General features: G+C 59.2%; 1 protein-coding gene across 4 annotated transcripts in view; it reads left to right on the forward strand.

Moving 5' to 3' along the window:
* The first annotated feature begins 952 nt into the window (after positions 1–952).
* UNKL (unk like zinc finger) overlaps positions 953–23034 on the forward strand; it is a 34586-nt gene continuing 12504 nt past the window's right edge. For 3 of the 4 annotated variants that reach the window (XM_036083374.2, XM_036083365.2, XM_078075005.1), the window contains exons 1-10: positions 953–1075; positions 2098–2307; positions 9619–9795; positions 10138–10271; positions 12306–12441; positions 13173–13290; positions 15307–15391; positions 15786–15877; positions 19845–19907; positions 22525–22702. In XM_036083374.2, the coding sequence (XP_035939267.1) occupies positions 999–1075; positions 2098–2307; positions 9619–9795; positions 10138–10271; positions 12306–12441; positions 13173–13290; positions 15307–15391; positions 15786–15877; positions 19845–19907; positions 22525–22702 (1270 nt within the window). In that variant the 5' untranslated portion in view covers positions 953–998. The remainder of the gene's footprint in view (positions 1076–2097; positions 2308–9618; positions 9796–10137; positions 10272–12305; positions 12442–13172; positions 13291–15306; positions 15392–15785; positions 15878–19844; positions 19908–22524; positions 22703–23034) is intronic. The other variant, XM_078075006.1, reaches the window with a different exon arrangement.

Consider the following 23034-nt stretch of genomic DNA (forward strand, 5'->3'; position numbering starts at 1 on the left):
TTTGTCCTTGCCCAGCCACACTTCTTCAAGGGCTTGTCTTGCTGCAGGTCACCAGCGTTGCGGGTTTCTGTTCAGAAAATGTTTGCCCACTCCGTGGGCTCTGCCTTATTTTAAATTCGCTTCTTAAGAAAATTTTTAATTACCAGCCAGGTTGAACATTTTAAAAAATGTCTCATGCCACATATTTACAAAACAGTGTGCTCTGGGCTTAGGTTCTCCCTCCTGAAGTGCACACCCTCCTTCCTCCGGGGTCACCTGGGCAGGACCCTGCTGCTGCTGCTTGCTTCCTGGAGTGCCCACCCCCCGTGCGTCCCCACGCACCCTGCTGGTGACGGGAAGGGCGTGTGACTCCCCCTTGACTGTGAGCTTTTTGGATTCTTTTTTAAAATCAGCATTCTTGATACATAATTCACATGCTATTCAATTCACCCACTTAAAGTATATAATGAAAAAAAATGTTTCATATATTCACTTGGGGCAGCTATGACCACAATCTAATTTGGGGACCTGTTCTTAAAAGAAAGCTGGGTAGCCATAAGCAGTGGCGCATGGCCCCCCACATCTCCCACACCCACCCCTAAGCAACTGCGTCCATTCCTTGCAGCTCCGCACCCAGCCCGGGCGTTAGAGTCGATGAATGAGTGGAGTGCTAGTATGAGCAGCCAGCCCGCTGTCTCCACGCGGGGGACCTGCTCCGGGTCGCGCAGGGCGCTGAGGGGTGGGCCGGGGTTCGCTTGAGCGCCGGCTGGGATGAACGTGGACGAGGGGAGCCCGCGTTGGCGGGGGCGGCGCGCTCAGGGCGTGTCCCTGCCAAGCCGGACGCTGGGCTCGGTCGCCCAGGCGGGTCTGGGGTCCGCCGGGCGCCGGCGGGGGCGGGGCGGGGCGGGGCGGGGGCGGGGCCGGCAGGCGGGCGCGCGGGGGGCTCGGCGCGGGGGGAGATCCGGAGGGGCGGGGGCGGGCCCGCCTGGCGCATGCGCGCTGCATTGTTTTGACTGAAAATGCCGTCGGTTTCGAAAGCGGCGGCGGCGGCGCTGAGCGGGTCCCCCCCGCAGACGGAGAAGCCGACCCACTACAGGTCAGTGGCCGGGCCGGTCGCGACGGGGACGGGAGCGGGGCGGGGGGCGGCCCCGTGCGCCTCCCGGCTCGCGCCCCGCGCCCCTGGGCCTGGGTGCCGCCGCCGGTGCGGCCTGGGGCCCCGCGCCGCCCCCCGCCCCGCGCCCGGGCTCCGGGCGGGTTGACCGCCGTCCAACGCGGGCTGCCGCCGCCTGAGGTGGAAAGGCGGCACCCAGGGTCTAGTGCGGCACCTGGGGGCGGGGGCTGAGGAGCGCGGCAGGAGGCGGGGGTCCACGCGCCTCCGGTGGGGGGTCGGGGGTTTGCGGAGAATGTGCCTGGGATCAGGGAGCGGGCGGCCATCTGCACCCGCGGTGCCTCCGCCTGGGATCAGGGATGGCGCCAGAGCTTGGGGATAGGGGCGTGCCTGGGGTCGCTGTGTCGCTCCTGAAGTTGGGGGTCGCGTCAGTGGCCGAGATGGGGGCTGCTGCGGACCGGGCCCAGGGAATCGCATCCGGGCTGGGGGGGGGGGCGGCCGTCTGCACTTGGAGTGGGTGGTCGCGCTCGGGGTCGGGCGTCGAACCTCGGGTAGGGGATGGACCGCCGCGCCTGGGCTCGGAGGGAGGGCGGCCATCTGGACTCGGGCTGCCTCTGCCCTGGGTCGGTACGCGCCTCGGGTCGCTGCGTCGCGCCTGAACTTGGAGGTCACGTCAGTGGCCGGGATGGGGTGTGCTGCGGACGAGGTCCGGAATCGTGCCCCGGCTGGGGGTGGGGTGGGGCGGCCGTCTGGACTCGGAGTGCGGGGGGGTCGCACCTCGGGTCGGGGATGGTTGCCTGCGCTTGGGGTCGGGGACTGTGCCTGGGATCCGAGGGAGCTCTGGGGATGGGGGGCGGCCGTTTGGGGTCATCTGCCCTTCAGAGTGGGGGCTGCTCCTGAGTTTGGGGCACCCTGGCTTGCGGGGTCCGGTCCCCGCCCACGAGTCCCCGAGGCCGCCCGCCGGCGGCGGTGGCGGCGGAAGCGACCCGCAACGCTGTTTGTCTTTTTAGGTATCTAAAGGAGTTTAGGACAGAGCAGTGCGCCCTGTTTGTGCAGCACAAGTGCGCCCAGCACAGGCCATTTACCTGTTTCCATTGGCATTTCCTAAATCAGCGTCGGCGCAGACCGCTCCGCAGGCGGGACGGCACCTTCAACTACAGTCCGGACGTGTACTGCTCCAAGTACGACGAGGCCAGCGGCGTGTGCCCCGACGGCGACGAGTGAGTGTGTGTCGGGGCCGGGCGGCCGCCTGCAGAGCGGGTCCTGTCTTCCCTCGGAAGCCTTCCCGCGGCCGCCGGTGGAGGGCAGGCTTTTCTCTGCCTTGAGGGCTGTGTGTCTCAGGGACGCCCCGTGCATGGTACAAACCCACTGGCCTGCCCACGTTGGACCCAGTTCCCCGCCTTCTCTGCATTAGAACCAACCCTCATAAGGTGCACCTGTTAGGTGTAGGGCCACTCTAGCTGTGGGTCAGAGAGTGTGCTAGAATGCTTGCTCACACTGTGTAACTTATATCTGGAACGTTTCCTTTCTTGTGGCTTACTTATATGACTTTTTAAAAAAAATTGATAGGAAAGTTATCTTATTTGTAGACTGCCTTTTCCGTAGCACTTTTAAAGTTTAAGAAACTAAAGTTTTGTTTTGGTTGGCTTTTTTCTTACAAGTTTCTTCATGGTGTTATGAACAGATGTATTTATTTAGCAATATGTAGACTGGGAAACAGGCAAGCGCAGAGTGTGTGTTCACAGAGTGGGCAGAAATTCGTAGCCGGAGGTTTTGCACTTTTCTCCTGGACCCTTTGAGGCAGGAGGAGGGCTGATCCATCTCTGCCTGGAAGTGGGGTAGCCTCCCTGAGCTCCAGGCCCTCCGAAAACCGCTGCTTGCTCCCCTTCTGTTCAGATCCAGCGCTGATTTGAGGGAGGTCCTTCAGGCTCCATTCCCTGATCCTTTGAAAGGAGCTGGGTCTCCAGGAATGCTCCCTTTGGAAGACCCCATTCACTCTGCTGCACGGAGAGTGGCGTGATGTCTGCTGTCCTTCATTTTCTAAAGATGCTCAGGCCAGGGAGTAAACTTTTCATCCATGCGTTATCATAAACTTCATACACTTACACACTTACTGAAAGTGTAGCTGAACACCAGATAGTTAAATAGGATTGTTGTTAAGGCAGCTTGAAGCCTGCTGAAGAAATGTGCCCAGCTCCTCCTCTTTTAAGATGGAGTTATGCTCCTGTAAAGTTTTTTTTTTTTTTTAAGATTGGGGGAGGGGCAGAGGGAGAGGGAGAAGCAGGCTCCACACTGAGCAGGAAGCCCTATGAGGGGCTCGATCCCAGGACCCTGGGACCACGACCTGAGCCAAAGGCAGACGCCTAACGACTGAGCCACCCAGGTGTCCCTATTTAATTGCTTTTTGAGCTGATGTTTTCTGTAAGCAGGTGTTCAGAAGGGATGTGTTTACTAGCTGAGGCCTGGCATCAGGTCCCCCGTTTTCTTTGGCCACGTCAGTCACCCCCCTGGGCCTTGGGTCCTGAGTTACCTGGAGTGGGGGGAGCACTGCTGCTTGACCCTGGTGCAGGGATCCAGTAACCTGGCATGTTTGACTCCGTCCTAGAGCCCAGTCAGTACAAAGGACCAACTGACAGTATTCACTAATGCTTTTTTTTTTTTTTTAGATTTTATTTATTTATTTGACAGAGATATAGCAAGAGCAGGAACACAAGCAGGGGGAGTGGGAGAGGGAGAAGCAGGCCTCCCGCGGAGCAGGGAGCCCGATGTAGGGCTCGATCCCAGGACCCTGGGACCATGACCCGAGCCGAAGGCAGACGCTTAACGACTGAGCCACCCAGGCGCCCCGACTAATGCTCTTAATGCATGTGGACAAAGCCTGTTTGCACAGCTGTTTGGGGTTCTGGAGTCTGCATGTCCTGGTATTGACTCAGCCCCTTTGCTGGGCGTTAGGGTGGCAACCAGTTCTTGCAGGATGAAGCATCGGCACTGGACACCTACCTGCACGTGGTCATTTCAGCTGGGCTCAGTAGTAATTAAATAGCACGCAGTTATTGATTACAGGAATATTAATGTGTAATCTAAATGACATAGAGGTCATCATTGAGAACCAGGATGAGTGGGAGTGAGCTGCCTGTTGGCCCTTTCCTGTTGCGGCCGCATCCTGTGAGCCTGCATACAGTCAGAAAGTCACATGTCTGAGTAAAGATTTGTCCCTTGTGTTGAGCCCTTTAGGAAGTGTTTGGTGGGGCAGATGTCTCCCCTGGGGATCTCTCCTTAGTCCTCCTCCACTCCATGGGAGAGGGGTTTTCTCATCCCCAAGTGGAATGGCCCAGAGTTTGTCCCATGGGACTACATAGTCTGGTTTATGCTGCATCGTCATGGAATTTGTAAGTAGATAGTTCCTTTCAGAGCAAGGACAGAACCTGCCTTTTATTTCAGTTCTTGGGTTCTTGAGAGTTCTGGTTGGGGCATATGTACTACCAATCTGTTATTTAAAAGCATGAACACTATGAGAGAGCAAAAACCCTTCAGGCCTTGTCGGGTGACACAAGCATCCAGCATTGTTTTTGGCGCTGGCTGGGGGCGCCTTGTGGCTGAGCTGTGGGGCAGGACAGGACGGGGGAACCCTGGAGGGATGGCACCCCTGCTGTCACGGCCCTTCCTAGGCTGGCGGTCACCTTCTCCCCTCGTTGTCACCCCTCCTCCTGTGGCCCCCCTCCCCCACCCTTTTTCCTTGGCGGGTGGTCACCCTTTCCCTCTCACCATCACCCCTTCCCTCCGGGCCCCCCTCGCCCCCCGTGGTGCTCCCTGTGTCACCTCTGGGTAGACCTCCCGCTGTCATCTCCCCCTCCCCAGGGGCACCTCTGCTATGACCCCCTTTTCTCGGCGGGCGGACCCCCCTTTGGCGGGGGAGGTCAGTCTGCGCTGGCGGCCCGCGGTCCTTGCTCTCTGGGGGCGGTCCGCTCTGGCGGACACGCCCCTTCCCCGGAGCCGGCCGCGATTGGCCGTGCGGGTCACGTGCTCCCGCTCCGCCCCGCGGCCACGAGCCTCCCCGCGGCGCGGCAGGGACGCCGGGGTCGGCTTCGCGGGGTGCGCATTTGGAAGTCCACGGAGAGGGCGGGCGGTGCAGGACGCCGGTTACGAACCTAGGGTCTGGCCCAGCTCCACCAGGTCGGTGTTCCCACTTGTGAGGATCCATCTCAGGTACTTCTTAGGCTGGGCTTCAGGCTGGGCTTCAAGGAAAGCGACTTCTGTCCGGAGGGTTTTCGTGGTCCGGCCCCATCCCGAAAGCTGGTCTGAGAGAGGCTTTGGGTGTGGACAGCCCCAGGCCCCCCGCGGGCCCTGCTCCACCCCCGCTGCCCCGCACTCGCCAGACCGCCGACCCGCAGGGCTGGTGTGAGTGTTCGCACCTGGAACCCGCGTGTGGTTGGCCCCTCCCGCTGCCGGAGAGCACGGCGCGCTCCTGGGGATGATCAGGTGCCTTCGCAGAGGCGGGCTTCCAGGGGTCTGCGGGGCTTCTCCTGGAGAACATTTTCATTGGGAAAACAATCAAGCAGCCCCCAGCTATGTCAAGTACAAAGTAACCAGTCTCCTCTGCTGATCTGCCTCCTGCCCTGGCGAGTGGTCCTCCCTACCCCATTACAGATTTTCTCGCTGAAGAAGAGATAGACCCGACCCGTTCCTGTGGCCTTATATCTTCAGGGCTCCCGTGGCAGGCCAGGCTCTTTCCCCCACAGCCCCCTCCCCACTGCCCTTGGAGTCTGTGGGGACACAGGCCCTGGGCCAGGTGGCCTGTTGGTGTGTGATTCCATGGGCTTTCCCCTGACCGTCCTGGTGTGCCGCTGGGAGCTTGCTGGCCCAGAGCGGCTGTCCTCAGCGTCTGCTGCACCACACCTGTCTTCTCTCTGGTCTTTCTGCGCGAAGACCCGAGTGTCTGGGCCCTCAGCTTTGGGTGAATTTCTCTGCAGGGTAGCTGTAAGCTTGCTCCAAGCTGGTCTCACCAGGGAACTCTGCTTGGGCATTTGGGGTGGGGTGAAAGCCAAAGGCAGGTCCTGAACATTAGAGCCAAACAGCCTGTAGTCAGGGGGCTACTTACGGTCTGGAAGACACAGGCTTTTAGGGGACACATTAGCCAGCTTGAGCGGATTACATCAGGTGACTGGGTTGGCTTGGGAGAGCCCCGAAGAGCGAAGGTGCAAGGATGGAGGAGGCGACCAGGAGGAGGCCCCTGGCACAGGGAGGTCCCACACAGGCGGGCGGAGCCTTCTGTCTTCCAGATGGGGTGTCAGCTTTGCAGGCGCAGAGGGAGGAGTGACACCTGTTGCTGGTACTGATGGTCCCTTTTGGGGCTAATGAGGGGTCACTGTCCTGGCTCCGAGGTCCAGAGACTGGCGGTGCAGAGTTGAGGGGATGGACGTGGTCAACAGGGGTTAGCTGGCAGCCCCCCTCCCCTAGCGTCCAAGAGGAGGGGCGCATGTGCGATGACACTCGAGCTTCTCCCCGGAAGCCCCACCTGCCCACCCCCCACCTCCCTGCCCCCACTTGTCTGCGGCCCACGGGTCCTCCTTTTGTTCATGTTTGTTGTCACCCGTGTTCTGTGGCTGCATCCAGTTACTCGGCTTGTTCATTTTGCGCCTCAGTTATTTGTGTGCTATGTTCAGGTCTCCCCCCCATGTCTGAGCCCCCTGGGTGTGGGCAAGGAGTCAGGTTGCACTTGAGCATCCCCTAAAGCACAGCAGCATCGACGTCACCTGGGGTCGTCCTGCAGGTGGGATCTGAGGCTCCCACCTGGACGGCAGCATCACCTCTGGGACTGGCCAGCCCCTCCGGGGCTTCTGACACACACCCTAGTGTGCTCCTGGCCGGTGCTGGTGCACAGTGGGGATGGGCTTGGTGGGCCACCTCTGTCCCCTTTGCAGATCCATCTTGGTGAGGGCTGCCAGAGGGAGGGGTTAACTTCAGGCTCTCCTGGAGAGGTAGGGGCAGTCTTGAGCCCCCGGTCTGTTCCTCCTGCTCCCCCCTTCCTGGCTCCCAGGTTCTAGCGTGATGCTGCATCATGCCCGTGATGGAACCCTGGTTGAATTGCATTGTTTGGTCACTAATCGTGGCAGATGGCTTGAGAACCAAAGGGCTCACCTGAATTTGGTGCTCGGCAGAACCTAGTCACACCTGGGTACATCGTGGGTGCGGCGGGCTCCTGCGAGGAAGAATCTGCATGCAGTGTTGGGCTGAACCCTGGCTCTTTCCTGCCCCAGGGAGAGTTCTGGCTTTCCCGCTGTGTTCTGTCTGAGGCCTCCCCTCCCCTCTCAGACCTTCCAAAGGTGGAGCCGTTTTCCTTCATTAAGAGCCCTCCAGTGTCTTGAGGTCATGCCCAGAGTAAAATAATAGTGCCTGCTCGGTGCTTGGTGCTCTGTGCTCAGTGGTTGTGCTTGGTACTCGTTGCTCGTGGTTGGTGCTCAGTGGTCGGTGCTCGGTGGTCGTGCTTGGTGCTTGGTGCTAAGTGCTCCATGCTCAGTGGTTGTGTTCGGTACTCATTGCTCATGGTCAGTGCTCCGTGGCTGGTGCTCCGTGGCCGGTGCTCCATGCACGGTGCTTGGTGGTCATGCTCGGTGCTCAGTGGTCGTGCTCGGTGCTCCATGCTCAGTGCTCAGGGCCGGGCAGGGGGACTGGGCTGGGCTCTGGTTGCCTTGGCAACAGCACCAGAGAGGAAACCAGAGGGTGCTTAGCACTCCCCCGAGGGGCCGCTAGGAAGCGAGCGAGGGCCGAGACGTGACATTGAGACATCGGGATGGGAGGTCAGGCGGGCACCTCCAGGGAGCACGGTTGGTGCCCTTTGCGAATGGTGTTCGGTCACGTGAAAAGCAGGGGCGGGGCCCCGTGTTCTCCCCCAGGCTGTCCGGCGTGGCTGAGCTCTCCGTGACAGCCTCGGCCACCTGGCTGCCCAAAACTGAGTCACAGACCAGCGCTGGGACGTGGCGGTGTTGAGATGTGAAAACGCTGCACGAGCGCACTTTTCTGTAGGAATAGATCAAATCTCTCTCCTTTCCCTTTTCTCTGGTCCCAGTGGGCTTTGTCGATGATTAGGGTTACACACGTATGACGTGAAATGTGCCATTTTAACGGTGTCTCTTAGTGCAGGGTAGTGGCGGTGACGACTTTCACCGTGTTGTGCACCCATCCCCACTGTCTGCTTCCAGATTCTTTCCAGCTTTGCACATAGGAGATGTGCCCATTCTGCACTCAGTCCTCGGGGGTCCCCGAGCTGCTCGTGCCCACGCTATCCCCTGTTGCTCTTTGACTTCCTAGGACTGCCTGGAGCCTTCATCCTTTCGTGTCCGGCTTCTGTCACTGAGCAGAATGTCCTCGAGGTGTATGTGTTGTAAAACACGTCAGAATGTTCTTCCTTTCTAAGGCTGAGTAACGTCCTGTTGTCTGGATGGGCCCCCCTTTGCTTCCCCGCTCATTAGTTGATGGGCATCAGGGTTGTTTGAGGCCGAGGCTGTCGTGGATCCTGTGCTTCCGGCGTTTCTGGGTGCACCTCGGGAGCAGAACTGCCCGGCCCGCCCGCTGGCTTCTCCTTCGGTGGTTGCTTGGTTGGTTCCAAAGGACCCAGCCTCGTGGGCATGGCGTCCTGTCTGTCTCCTCGTGCTGTGCACACCCCAGGTGCCCCAAAAGGTCTGGGGTGCTCTCTGCCAAGGCTGAGTCTGCATGTCCTTATCGTGGGAGATAGCAGTTGAGAGTGAGCAGCCCCCGAGTCGTTCTCTCTGGGTCTCGTCCGTGCTCCATGTGGGGAACCTCATAGGGCAGTGAGGTGGGACTGGGCCTTACCCGAGCCTCACGTGGTGCTCCCCGGCCGTTGCTGGAGGGGACAGGCAGTGACAGGCTCCCACCTCACTCCTTCTGTGGCTCAGGGACATGGCTGGCTCAGACTCCTTTTCCTCGCTCTTCTCTGTGGCTCTTGTCTAGAGGGACTGATCGACCTCGAGGTGGGCTCGGGGACCGTCTCCACGTGTGCTAGCCACCCCCCTGCAGCGTGAGCCCTTCACTGCCTGGGGAGCCGCGTGGACTCCCCCAGGAGTGAGTGGCTTGGCACCTGCACATGATCCTGCCCATCCCCCTGCATCTGCTTCTCTCTTGTCCCACCGCCGTCCCCCTCTAGCCAGGTGTAGGCCCCTCCTTCCCTCGAGGGGTCCCCAGAAGTCCCTGGGTGGGATGGGAGTGACCACCAACCCCTCATCTGATAACGCTTGTCAGGAACAGTGAGGGCACAGCTGTATCGAAGGGGGGAGCCTCATTTGTCCATATTCACAACATGATGCAGGGTGATTTTCAGGGAAATCCGGTATTGTATTTTCTACCACATGTATTGAGGGATTTGTGGGGGTCTGAGTGCCCTGGGGACAGGTGCTCTGCCAGGGGTGGCAGTCCCATGGTGAGAGCAGGTGTTTGTGGGGTGGGGCAGGTTGATGCTGAGGGTGCCCCCAGCCCCAAGGCCTCAGATGGCCTGTGTTGGCCCCTCTGCTTCCCAGGTGTCCGTACCTGCACCGGACGACCGGGGACACTGAGCGCAAGTACCACCTGCGTTACTACAAGACGGGCACGTGCATCCACGAGACGGATGCCCGGGGCCACTGCGTGAAGAACGGGCTGCACTGCGCCTTTGCTCACGGCCCGCTGGACCTGCGGCCACCCGTGTGCGACATCAGGTGCGTGGGGGTGTCCGCGCTCCCTTCCCGGGGCTGTGGGCGCTGCCGGCCACAGCAGCGCTCTCTCCCGGCCTTGACTTCATTCCTGATGAGATGGTTTCCTTCCTGACGCGTGTGGCCGTGGGAGCTCGCGGGGCTGAGCTCGAGGGAGGCGTCCAGATGCTCGCTAAACACACAACTCGGCTCTGACGGTGTTGGATTTAGGGTTGTGCCCGAGGCCTTCCCGTCCGGAACCTTCTAGGTAGCTGCACAGAGTGACAGAAGCAAACGATTGTCTCCCCTTCCCGAAGGGCTGAGGCAGACACGCGGCAGAGCAGTGACCACCGTGTGGTTTGATTGTAGGGAGCTCCAGGCCCAGGAAGCGTTGCAGAACGGCCAGCTCTGCGGTGCGGATGGCATCCCTGACCTGCAGCCCGGGGTCTTGGCCAGCCAGGCCATGATTGAGAAGATCCTGGGTGAGGACCCCCGGTGGCAAGGTAACCCCGAGGCCGCCACGGAGGGGGGCAGGGGGCATTCGTCTCTGTCTGCAAAATGACCACACAGTGGACCTCACCCCCTTCATTCAGAGACCAGATGGGGAAACTGAGTCTCCAGTTGCGTACATTACCCCCAGTCCCTCAGGTAGCGGCCGCCAAGTGGGATCTGAACCCACACGTCTGGTCCCCAAGGCTGCTCTGACCTTTACTGCGGCGTCTCCTTGGTGAGGTCAGCCGCCGGCTGCCACCAGGGAGGGGATTGCGTCGCGGGCACAGCTCCTTCCTGGGCTTCCTGTCCCAGAGCTGGGCTGAGGTGGGGTTTGGCTTTTTCATTAGTAGATTTTATTTTGGGGCCTCTCTAGATTTACAGAAAAGTTGCAGGTAGGACCGAGTTCCCACGTTCCCCCCCCTTCCGTGTTAGAAACACCTGCACTGACCTGATACATTTGTTACAGTCAAGGAACCAAGATGGATACTTTATCACTAAGTACTGAGCACAGTTTCCCTCAGGGCTCCTGGTGGCCTGGGGGTGGGGGATGGGCTTGGACAAGTCAGTCCTGTGTCTGCCCTACAGGGTCCTACAGGCTGGCACCACTGCCCCAGCCCCTGGCGACCCCTGGCCCTTTATGCCATCGTTCTGTTCCATGGCTTTGCCTTTTCCAGAATGTCATGTAGTTGGAATCATCTGGGATGTAGATTTTCAGATGGGCTTCTTTCCTCTGGAGCCACATCATCCTGGCTCGCTAGCGCATGTCTTCTCCCCACTTCTAGCCCACTGTTGGGATAGACCACCGTTCCTGTGTCCGTTGCCTCCTGAAGGACTTTGGGGTCATAGGCTGTGTTTTGGTTGCCTTCTGCCGTGAGCGTGGGATGTGTGTGCTTCTTCTGGTGTGCGTTTGCACGCCTGGGTGTGTGCAGACCACGTCCTCACCGCCCCAGGAGCTGGGACAACGCTCGCAGGCGACTTTCTGGACGCCTGGCCTTCACGTTTACTTTGCAGCTTTGAAGGCATCGAGGAGCCTATGTCTCCTGGTTGCTGTGAACAGCTCATTTCTGCCTGTTTCGTGGCACTCGGCAGGACCTTGTGTCTACCGGGCAAGCAGTCAATACTTGGGAATCAATATTCTATAATTTTCTTAAAGTCGGCCTTTTTGTTCTTCAAACCCCTTTTGTTCTCTCCACACCCTCCTGTGTGGTTTACCTTTCTTGTCTTTTGATGACGTATTTGACATTGAATTTGGTGCGGCTGGACTTGGAGACGTTTCTTAAGGGCCAGGTGGCGTGGTTCCGGGCTCTTGGGCTGGGCTGTCCCTCCCACTGCTGCTTTCTGTCCCTCGCATGGAGCTCAGTGCTGTCCGTTATTAACCAGCCCAAGAATGGTATAATTTTTAGGAATATCCTCTCATTAGTTCCTGCTTTTAAATGACCCCAGTGGTTTTTTGGCTTGTTTTTGCTTTGAGATGAAATTCAAAGAGCATGAAATTAATCATTAAAAAAATAGACCTATTTTGGGGGCAGTTTTAGGTTCCACTATGGGAAAGTACAGAGGGTTCCCACATACCCTGTGACTCCACGTGCTCTCCTTCCCCACCGCTGTGGGACATGTGTCCCCACCTGCGAGCCGACAAGGACTACGTGCCCTTATCATCCAACGTCCATCGTTTACATCAGGATTAACGTGTCCGTTTCAGGGGTTTTCAGTATGTTTGGGGTCGTGCAGCCCTGTTGGGAGCTAGTTTGAGACTCTGTCTGGCCCCCACGGTCAGCCCCACCCTCTCCCCCACTGCACCCTTGTCCTTCCTGTCTGCGGATCTGCCGCACACACCTTTCCTGTGGTGGAATCACACGGTCGCTAGACTCCTGTGTCTGGCCTGTCCCTGATCAGCAGGTTCTCGAGTTCATCTGGTTTGTAGCGGGTGTGCGTGGCTGTGGGGCAGACACACTGTGTTCATCCGTCTACGGATACTGGGGATACTTCTTCCCCTGGCCGTGTGAGCACGTGTACACGTTCCCACGTGGACCCCTGTTTTTCAGACACTAACTTCGTGCTGGGCAGCTACAAGACGGAGCAGTGCCCGAAGCCCCCGCGCCTGTGTCGCCAGGGCTACGCGTGTCCGCACTACCACAACAGCCGGGACCGACGGCGAAACCCCAGGAGGTTCCAGTACAGGTGAGCCCCTGGGGCGCGGGGCCCGTCCCAGCCTGAGCCCTGCCATCTTCTTGCATGGATTCGATGCTGCCTCATGTGCCCGAGAGTGCCCGCGCTCATGGCGAGCTGGTCCGTGACAGCCAGGGTCCTCTCTCTGTGTCGTTTCGGGGCTGAGGGGCAGGGAGCCGCACATTCGTAGCCTCCAGGTGTTATTCACCGGAGGTAAGCTGGAGAAGATAAAACGAATTTACCGTGTAGTGAAGGGATAGCAAATGTGCTAAATAATAGTAAAATCTTACTTCTTTCTGCTGTTAATTTTTTCCGTAAATCCAAAGAAATGAGAATAACGTTGCCAGTAAGTCCCAGAAGAATGAGGATTTGGGTTGGGTTTTCAGACTGTGGGATCAAACATCTCAGATTCGAGGGAGCGCGCAGCGCACGAGGCTGGGCCCGGCCTCCCATCTCCCCGGCTGCTTCCCTGACATGCTCCTCACGTCAGCATGGGGCTCTGACTCAGCCTCACTTTATGTTTTGTGGAAAATAAAAACAGGCCTCCTGAGTCCTGTCTGGGTTTAGGTGGCGCTCAGCCTGCTTTTGCGTGTCCTGGTAAGGAAAGAGGCGTGCGTCTGGGGCCGCGCGCACCATCCTGCATGCGAGGGGAGCCCCGTGACAGCTGGACGGATGGGCAGCCCCAGGTGTGCAGGAAGGATGCCTGCTCTTGTGTCCCTGGTGACCCCGCCCCGTCCCCCCAGGTCCACCCCGTGTCCCAGCGTGAAGCACGGTGACGAGTGGGGCGAGCCCGCGAGGTGTGACAGCGGGGACAGCTGTCAGTACTGCCATTCTCGCGCGGAGCAGCAGTTCCACCCCGAGGTAGGAGCCCGTCTGCCACGGGAGCCACAGCCCTGCTCCCAGCCTGTGCGAGTGCGGCACTCCTGTGTCTGGGGTCCCCGGGGACCACCCTCAGGTCCTGTGACTTGCTAGAAGGACCCACAGAGCTCAGCAGTGCTGTGGTGTCCACAGTTAGAGTGGTAACTGACGGGATGCAGGCCGAAATCCGCTGAGGGTGGGGTCCTGAGTAGGGCAGGGTCCCTGGGAGACAGGCACCGACGCCCAGCTCTGTCCTCCAGTGGATCATGTGGACAGCGCCCACTTCTTCCGGCAGTGATGTGTCACCAACCAGGGAAGACCCCCTGGCCCTTAGTGTCTAGGATTTTTATCAGGGGTCACGTGGACGTGGCTGATCTCGGTTTCCAGCCCTCCAGAGGCTGAGCTGACACTGCATGGCCCAGAGCCACCACCATAAATCACGTTGTTACCATCTGGTGTGGCCCACAACCAGGTAAACGGAGACACTTCCCAGGCAGGATGTTCCAGGGGCTCAGAGGTCACCCCCCCAGGAGCCGGTGAAGGCCAGTCCTTTCTTTGGAACTTGCGGGGTGTGGTCAGCTGAAGCTGAGCTAAGCAGTGCAAACTTGGATTTGTGTTAAAAACAAACCAGCAGGGGTGCCTGGGTGACTTGGTCAGCTGAGTGTCCAGCTCTTGATTTCGGCTCAGCTTATGATCTCAGGGTTGTGAGATCAAACCCTGTAATTGGGGGTCCGCACTTAGCAGGGAGTCTGCTTGAGATCCTCTCTACCTCTTCCCCTGCTTGCGTGCTTGCTCTCTGTCTCTCAAATAAATAAATAAATAAATCTTTAAAAAACAAACAAAACCGGGCGCCTGGGTGGCTCAGTCAGTTAAGCATCTGCCTTTGGCTCAGGTTATGATCCCGGGGTCCTGGAATCAAGCCCCACATCGGGCTCCCTGCTCAGTGGGGAGTCTGCTTCTCCCTCTGCCCCAGTCCCCTGCTTGTGCTCTCTGTCTGTCAAGTAAATAATTTTTTAAAAAACAAGCAGAATGCCAGCAAATCAGCCCCTTTCAGGGGGCGGGACAATGTGGGGACCAGGGCATGTGGGGGGTGGAGGCCCAGGGCCAGGCTTCCCGCCAGGAGGACAGGCAGAGAGGGTGGGGTGTGCCGATCCCTGTGAACCAAACTCGCTTGCAGGAGGGGGGCTGTGTGGGGAGAGCAGGGGGCAGGGGTGGAGCAGTCAAGTTGGAGAGCAGGAAATGGGGACCTGTCAGTGCCCAGGCCAGGTGATAGGCCTGGGCGGAGGGTTGCCCTGTGGCCTGTGCTGGCCCATCAGGAGCGGGACTCATCTTGTTCTGGTGGAGGGCTGCTCCTGGCCCAGGGTCCTTGAAGCCCCAGGGAAGGAGGGCGAAGAGCCCAGGGGAGTGGCATTTGTGGGGGAAGGGAGGCGGGAGGCCGGGGAAGCCTTCCTGAGGGTGTCGATTGGGATCTGGCAGGGGTGCGGAGGGGCCTGGGGTCTGTCCCTCGAGGGTCCTGGTGAGCTGGTGGCCAGAACCAAGTGTCGTTGGCACCATGAGAGTATTTTTGACCCAAGTGTAGTGGGTTAGGGCTGGCCATGGAGCTCATGCATGTACTCGTATCAGGGGCATTGCTTGAGTGCCTGCTGTATACCAAGCCCTGAATTGGGTGCCTCTTCAGGAAACGCCAAGTGGTCAGTTGACTCCGTGTGATTTCAAGGACAGTCTGACCTGCTCTGTGGAAGGCAGGGGATCGTGGACCACGGCATGTGAGGCACAGGCCACGTGCCCACCCCCTTCTCAGGAAACCCCACTGAGATTTGGAGCAGGGCCCTCTGCGCTGTGATGCAGCAGCTCCTGGCTTCCTGCGGAAACCCGTTCCCAGCCGCCGAGCGGGGAGCCCGACCCTCAGGTCATGACCTGAGCCGAAACCCAGAGCCGACGCTTCACTGACGAGCTACCCAGGTGCCCGTGTTTCATATTTAAACTGTATCGATTTTATTGTTTTACTTTGTTTCTTAGATCTACAAATCCACCAAGTGCAACGACATGCGCCAAACCGGTTACTGCCCGCGGGGTCCCTTCTGCGCCTTCGCACACGTGGACAGTGAGTGCCCGATGCCTGCCACTCGTCTGCAGCAGGAGGGGGGCTGGTAGCCCCTGGCATGCCTTCTGGGCACGTCGGGCCAGCCCCCCGCCCTGGTCAGAGGCTGCCCTGCGCTGCGGGGCCCAGGCTTCTGGCTCAGTGATGACAGTCGCAAACTCCAGCTTCCCCTTCTGCTTTTCATTTTAACGGGGAGGTTGGCTAGTCTTGTTGAAATTTCCTGTCTTTGTCGTGGCACTGCCGCCGCCCCCTATCCCCCCTCCCGTCACTTGGGAAGACTGTTGTCGCCAGGCCTCCCTCCCTCCCTTGCGTGGGGGCTCCTGGGACCGGGTCACCCTGCACACAGCTGTTTCCAGCCCGCGGTCGTTCAAAGCCCTCTGCCTCCCTTTCTTGACAGAGAGCCTCGGGATGGCCAATGGCTGGGGCTGCCGAGACCTGGCCCCTGCCCCCACCAGCAGCTCCGTGGCCAGCAGTGGCCAGCCTGCACACGTAAGTGGACAGCACCTGAGGCATGAGCGCCTAGGGACACGAACGGAAGTGGTCTGCCTGTGGGGTCGGCGGCTCCTTCTAGAAGTCCGTGAGAGCCTGGCAGGCTTCTGGCCTGGGCGGGCTGACCCAGCCTCTCCAGACACACACGCTTCGGCCACGCAGGACAGCGGTGTCGGGCTGAGCGTCAAGAAGGGGCCCCGAGTCCGGGTGGGGCTCCTCCTGGGTAGACAGCCGTGGCGGGAGGGGCGGTGTCCTGGCAGGGCTGGTCCCTCAATAGCGGCCAGGAGGGCGGCCCCCGGCGCTGCAGGTTTGCTTCAGGCACGGAGAGATCTGGGGTGCTCGCATCAGGGCTCTCGTGTCTGAGCGGGAGGAGGCTCCGCCCTGGCGCCCGCCCGTCCCGCGGGCTGTGCAGTAGGCTCCTTCCGTCTGCTCCCGCTGGATGCTTGCAAGAGGGCGAGAGCCACCCCTGCAGCAGGACGGAGGCGGCTCAGTGTTCGGGTGGCCGGGAAAGTGCCCACATAGGAGGAAATGGGAAGCACAGGGCATTTCCCCACCCACCTTTCCACTTGGTGCTTTTAAAAAAAAAAAAAAAAAAGAGGCACACAGGAAAGGTGAGAAAAACTGGGTGGAATTTACTTGCAAGGAGCCCGGCCGGTGAGACGCCCGGTCGCGGTCCATTCTGTGCCTCCCTGTGTCCTGTGCCGGAGGTGGCCTGGCCGTGGTTGCGCTCCACGTGGGTCCGCACACAGTGGCCTCTGCATGTGTGTCTGAGCCCGGAGCCCAGAATGGTCATGTGCTTGCTGTGTCCCCGCGGTCCTGGCTCCGAAGCACCGGGGTGTCCAGCGTGATCCCTGCTCGCGTCCCCGTGCCCACAGCACACAGGTTTCCCTCACTGTGCAGCCCTGGTGGGGCCCAGTCCCTGTGCCGCTGACCCCCCCCCTTCACTCCCAGCCAAGTGTCCCCTGGCGGACCAAGCGGGGGATTGTTCCGGACCACCAGCCGGCCCGTAGCCTAGCCAGCGCTGGGCATGGCAGGAAGCCCTCCCTCTCTCCTCTTGGTGGCTCCCAGGGGCCGTGGCAGTCGTGTGCTTAGGTGGTGGTCAGAGGGCCACTGGCTTGGCCTCCCTGAGGGCCTGGGCTGAATGGAGCCGGTTCGGGGGGTTGTACCCGGGAAGGCAACACGCAGGATGGAAGCCCCGGGCCCCTTGGGGGACGGTGCCGGAACAGCGTGCCCATGCCTGCACATGGGGTCTGGTGAGGGCGTCTTTTATGTTGTTGTTTTTTTTTAATTATTTTGCAATTTAAGAAGTTGGCCTGCTAGGGTGCAGAGTGGGGGCCGGGGCTGTGGGCGAGCTCCTGGGGGGATGGACGTGTGAACTGTGCGGAGCTGATGGTCACACAACCTCGTGACCTTGCTGAGTGCCACGGAGCCCTTCACTTCGGAAAGCTTACGCTCCTGTGAGTTCATCTCCACTAGAATAAAAGGCCAGCAGGCCAGCGCTCTCTTGTGGGCCAGCTCTGATCTCTGGGGCCCCGCGTGTACCGTGTTGGTGGCGGCTCAGGGGCACAGCCAGCCGGGCAGCTGCCCCCCTGAGCTCTCCTGCTGCAGCGGCCCCTCTGGGAGGGCCAGGCGGGGGGGCGGCGGTGTCACCGGCCACCCCAGGGCACCAGGTCTGGAGAAGGAGATCACACCGCGGGGGAGCTGTGCGGGGAGGGCTCAGTCTCCCCCTCGCTCCAAGTCTCGTCGTTTGTAAGGATCGACGTCAAACCCCAGATCTTGACTTGTGCACAGCACTCGTCCCCCGCTACTTCCTTTGCACCGTGAACAGAGTAAGTGGAGGTTCGGCACAAAACCACGAGCCTCTAGTGCATCCTCAGACTCACTCCTGCCGCACTGACCGTATCCGTGCATCGGGCACGCCTGGGGAGAAGCACCTGGGGTCTCATTGTGTGTAGACGTGGTCCTGGGTTTGAGGACTCTGTCTGGGGTTGGACTCCCTTGTTTTTGAGCAGGGGAGGGAAGGAGCATCTCCACGGCACGCTCCCTGCTTTGGGGCCTGAGTGTGGGCCGCGGGCCGGCTCTGTCTGCCCAGAACACACCGTGTGCTGATGTTTCTCAACAGGATCAGGCTATGAAATCCTAGAAAACATGTATGTTGTTCCTGACACAGCTCTTAGAACCCTTATAATTTCCTGGGTGATAAAAACATCTTTTGTTTTGAGGAGGTGACTCTGGGTGGGTTTCTCATAGCTCCTGGACGGGGGCCGGGCGCCGGGAAGGCCAAGCCACGGTTAGAAGCTTGGAACTCTCTGTGCCACCCCACATGTTCCAGGGGGCAGGAAGGGGCCAGAGATGGAGTTAATGGGATGAACCCCATGGAAATCCCCAAAGTACAGGTTGGTAGCATCTCTGTGCTGGGAAGGTGGCACCTGCCTGAGCTCAGGACTCTCCTGGACCTCACCTGATTTGTCTCTGGCTGTCTGTGTTCTTTGCCCTATCGTCTGTTATGTAATAAATCGGTAAATGTAAGTAAGTGCTTTCCGAAGCCCTGTGAGCTGTTCTAGAAGGCGGCTGGGGCCGAGGAGAGTTGTGGGCATCCTGATCCAGAGTGGTCGGTCACAAGGACAGGTGATGGGGCCGACCCCAGGCAGAGGGTGTCGGAACTGGACTGGCATCGGGACAGCTGACACCGGGGGTCAGAGTGCAGTGTGGAGTGTCCAGGCCCCCGCAGCGGCGAGGAGCCTGGACGAAGGGGCGAGGTCCCCCGCAGGGAGCCCTGTATTCTAAAAGCAAGCAGAATGGTTTCAGGATAACCTTGCTTTCCTCACAGTATCGTTTAGCCTGGAAGCATATGATACTCAGGTCTTTGGTCAGTGACTTCGGAGGCCCTCACCCCACTCTGCGGGTGGGAGGTCACTTCTGGATGAGAGAGATGCAAGGGACCCAGAAATACCAGGATGACCTCCGGGTTGAGCCCGTGCCCAAGTGTCCTGTAGAAGGAAGGGGCCCAGTCAGTGCTTGCCTGGACACCTTCCCCTCCTCTGCCCCTGGTGATCACTCTGGATTCTTTTGCAAATCCAGAAACCAAAAAAGAAAGGAAGAAAGGCCAGGATGACCTGAGCCACCACTACGAGTTCACATACTGTAAAATGAGTCATAAAAATTAGGATACTCCTTAGATCTGAAGGACATCTTGGTCTGCAGTTTTTGTGTTTATGTTGACCTGGGGGAGTACTGGTCCTGAGCTCTGAGCAAAGCCTTCATTGGGCACAGTGTTCTGGCAGGTGGCTTGTCAGAATCAGGATTTGTATATGTGTAGGGGAGAAAAAAACATTTTCCACTACTCTCTTAGGTTCAGCACTGGGGCCCTTGCAGATTAAACTGACAAAAGATAAACAGGAGGAAAGGGTTATTACTTACCCGTTTGTGAGGCTTCATAGAGAAGCAATTGGACCTGGCAGCTTAATACCCTTTTAACAAAGAGCAGTAAATCGTGCAGAGGTGGCAAGATGAAAGAAAAGGGGTTTCTGTTTCCAGGGTGGTAAACTGGGACGGTAAACGTATGAGGTAAAGTAAGGTGAGGTCAGGGTTACTTAGTGAGGTCTGTCCCGCGGACACAGTGCTGGCGAGGGAGTGCTCCCAGGTATGGGGGAGGGGAGGGCGTGCCTTCACAAAGGAAGCTTACCCCCCCTCCCCCACCCGGCGTTCAGCACTTTTCGACGGAATAACCCTTTGCTTCAGGCTTGGGGGGCGGTGGGCACAGCGCAGAGCTCCCACCCTCCCTCACGCGGCCCAGAGGTCAGAGGTCAGCGAGCAGGTGTGAGAGACAGAGTCAGACCTGACGGAGGGTAGTGACTTGAACACCTTTGCTGTTTTCCGACACTTCTGGACTCCGCATCTTCTCGCTCGCTCGCAAAGCGTAGGCGTCTGTGTGTTTGGAGTCTACCGCTGCTTTCTTCTGTTGCAGGCAAAGCGGAGAGAGTCCCCTGCTGAGGGCAGCCACCGGCCCAGCGAGCAGGACAGCAAGCAGGTACGGCAGGGGGGCAGCCCGGGCTGCTGGGGCTCACACGCCTTCCCTCTGACCCAGAGCCATCCGGCCGTTGTCTGTTTGGGGCGTCATTATGTTTCCACTCACCTTCTTCTTAAACTGGCCTGTTCCACGGTCTTTTGTTTCAATGTTAAAAAAACACTGGTGTTGCACTTTGGAAACAACCAAAACCCCGTGGGGAGCAAGGGGTGCCCTTCATGGCCCATCTCCGTGTGTCCTGGGGCTGCCCGAACAGAGCCCGCCCACGGGGCTGCTTCAGCCACAGCCCCGGACGCCCTCACGGTCCGGAAGTCGTCCGACTGGCCCCTCTGTCTTGCCTGGTGCTCTCCCCTGCATCCGGGTCTGTCTGCAATTTCCCCTTTTCATGAGGACACGGTCCCCCACCAGCACTGGCCACTGCTGCTCTCTGCACTCAGAGCACTGGTCACCACCCTCACCACCCGCGCTTTGAAGGCCTGGGGGTGCCGTGTGGCAGCCAACATGCCCCCTCTGGGCAGGCACGTTGCCTCCTGTCCGTGGGTCTCTGCTATGGTCTTTATTCCTAATTCCTACACGGGCAATGCACCTGGTCCCCCTCTGCCCTGCTTTCCCCGGCGCCCACCTGAGGCCACCCCCAGAGGACTCTCCAGAGTGTCCGGAACAAGTTGTGTAGGTTCTTGTCTCCTCTCAGGAGCTTTGAAATCAGAAAGGGAGTTGAAAGTAAAAATGCAGCTTAGTTACTTTGTGATGTTTCAAAGAGATTAAAATGGTAAGATGTTCATTAAGAACCTGAAGCTTGACATGTTGGCAACAACATAGCAGGTGCACGGGGGACGCATGCACCTGTCAGGCCCAGACACCCCAGGGGCGGCTTTGTCGGTGTGTGGGCCACCCCGGGTACGTCGCGCTGGCCCGCCACCGCCCAGTGCGTCCTCATGTACACCAGCAGCCAGGAGTGATCTGCCAGGCTCATCTTCAGTCCCCTGCCTGCCTGCGCCCAGAGACGTCCTCTGTCCCGTCCCAAAGCCAGCCTGGGGATCCCCAGGTCAGCAGAGTGGCTCCCAGCATTTCCCTGGGACCTCCAGTTTGAAAGGCCACGTGGCTGGAGGCCAGCCTGGCGGCCCTCTGGAGACCCCTTCCTTGCTTCTGGGCACCTCTCTACCCGCCGGCTCCAGGCCCTCCCTCCCTGTAGCCTCAGGGAGACGCCAGCGAGGGTGTCCTCAGGTTTCAGGATAAAGTGTCACCTGATGTCTTAGAGGGACACGTCTCCCTGCACTACAGCTTTTTGGGTGGATGAAGCCACAGCAGGTGCCTCAGGCCAGGGGCTCCCAGCCTGGCTCAGCGTGTGGGGCAGACTGTGGGGTGCCTGCACCACCTTCCTGCCGCAGCTGGGGACTCACGCAGCCTGGAGGAGGGACGGCGTTGGGGGATGGAGCAGGCGGCCTGCGGTGTGGAGGCGGGGGGCCCACCTCTGAGCCTGAGCCCAGGGAGCGCCGGGGGGACCTCGCTCTCCAGACTTGTGCGGTTCGGGTTCACGTAGAACGGTGGCGGTCTGTCGCAGCGTCCCTGACGCTCGTGGCTGATGTCTGCACCGGGGGCCCCTCTTGAGCACAGCCAGCAGTCCAGGAGGAAACACTGACTCGGAGAAACTATTCTGTGTGAGATGTCTCTCCTCTCATGAAACGTATTCTTTTATTACCATTGTTACTGTAGAAAATTTCACTTAAGCCGACAAACTAGTGAAGCCCTCCCCTCCTCGGATGGTCTCGTATCCCCTGCACAAAGCTAACTTCTGTCTCGTTTTGAAGCAAAAACCAGATGCCACACATTTCCCTCCAGTGTGGCTTCTGGTCCCCGCCTGCACGGTGACTGGGGCGCGCCGATCCCCGAGCCCTGGCTTGCAGCCCATCCTGTGGGTCATTAGTGTGCCGTCCACACTGCTGGCCACCCTCCAGGAGCGTGCTGGTTCTGATCTGTTAGTTACCAAATAAAGATCATGGGCATTGCCCCATGCTTTTTACCTTTCTCAGGTAACGAGATCATTTTTTTGTTCTCAGAAGCCGTGTTGATTCTCTGCTGATGCCTTTTGGTGGATTTTTTGTTTACCACCATGTGTCTGCTCTTGAAAACCATTTCTGCAGAAAAGCTCACTAAATAGGACCCTTTCTAGATGCATTTGTGTCTGTCTCTGGGTGAGCAGCAGCTAGTGACTCTGTCCTGGTTATCGTAACCAACTAGGCATTTATTTATTTTTTAAGATTTTATTTATTTGACAGCACAAGTAAGCAGAGAGGCAGGCAGAGGGAGAGGGAGAAGCAGGCTCCCTGCTGAGCAGGGAGCCCGACATGGGGCTTGATCCCAGGACCCTGGGATCATGACCTGAGCTGAAGGCAGCCGCTTAACCGACTGAGCCACCCAGGCGCCCCCCAACTAGGCATTTAAAGCTCCTCTGGAATGTTTGGAAGAGTCCAACTTCTTTATATTTTGCTTAGCAGAAAGAAGTTAGCCAACCGTCCCATCCGTGTCCCCCCCCCCCCCCAGCCGTGGCCTCCGTCACCGAGCTGTCACGTTGCTGTTCTCCGCACGCATCTGCTCACCTTGTCTGTGTGTCTTTGTGCAGAACCACCTGTCAGTGTCCGCAGTGGCTCACCCGCTCGCCCACAGCGTGGGTTCCAGCGTGGCGTCCAGCCTGGCGTCCAGCGCCGGCTCCGGCAGCTCCTCCCCGACCGCCCTGCCCTCCCTCCCGGCCCGCGCCCACCCGCTTGAGCCCCTTGGCGGTGCTGCCGAGCCCCCCCCAGGTAGGTCTAAAACTTCCCCCTCGTCTCCCGACTTCTCCTCGCACCTAAGTTGTATCTATTTCAGGACACGGGGCACAATGCTCCTTGTAGGAAAGCCACCTGTGATCTGGGAACCCCACCCCCACCCCCGGCAGCAGCCACCTGGCCCTAAGATGAGAGTGGAGGGGCGTGGGGATGAGGGCAGCCAGAGGCCGTGCCTCACTGAAGGGCCCTTAACTGCTGGGAGTCCTCGAGGGTTTGGGGACTGATGACCCACGTGATTGCAGCCTGGACGGAGGGGGGGGTTGTGCTGAAAGCACCGGGTGAGGGGAGGGGCGTGGAGCTGGAGGGGA

This window comes from Halichoerus grypus, chromosome 6, assembly GCF_964656455.1.
Source record: "Halichoerus grypus chromosome 6, mHalGry1.hap1.1, whole genome shotgun sequence".
Lineage (NCBI taxonomy): Eukaryota > Metazoa > Chordata > Mammalia > Carnivora > Phocidae > Halichoerus > Halichoerus grypus.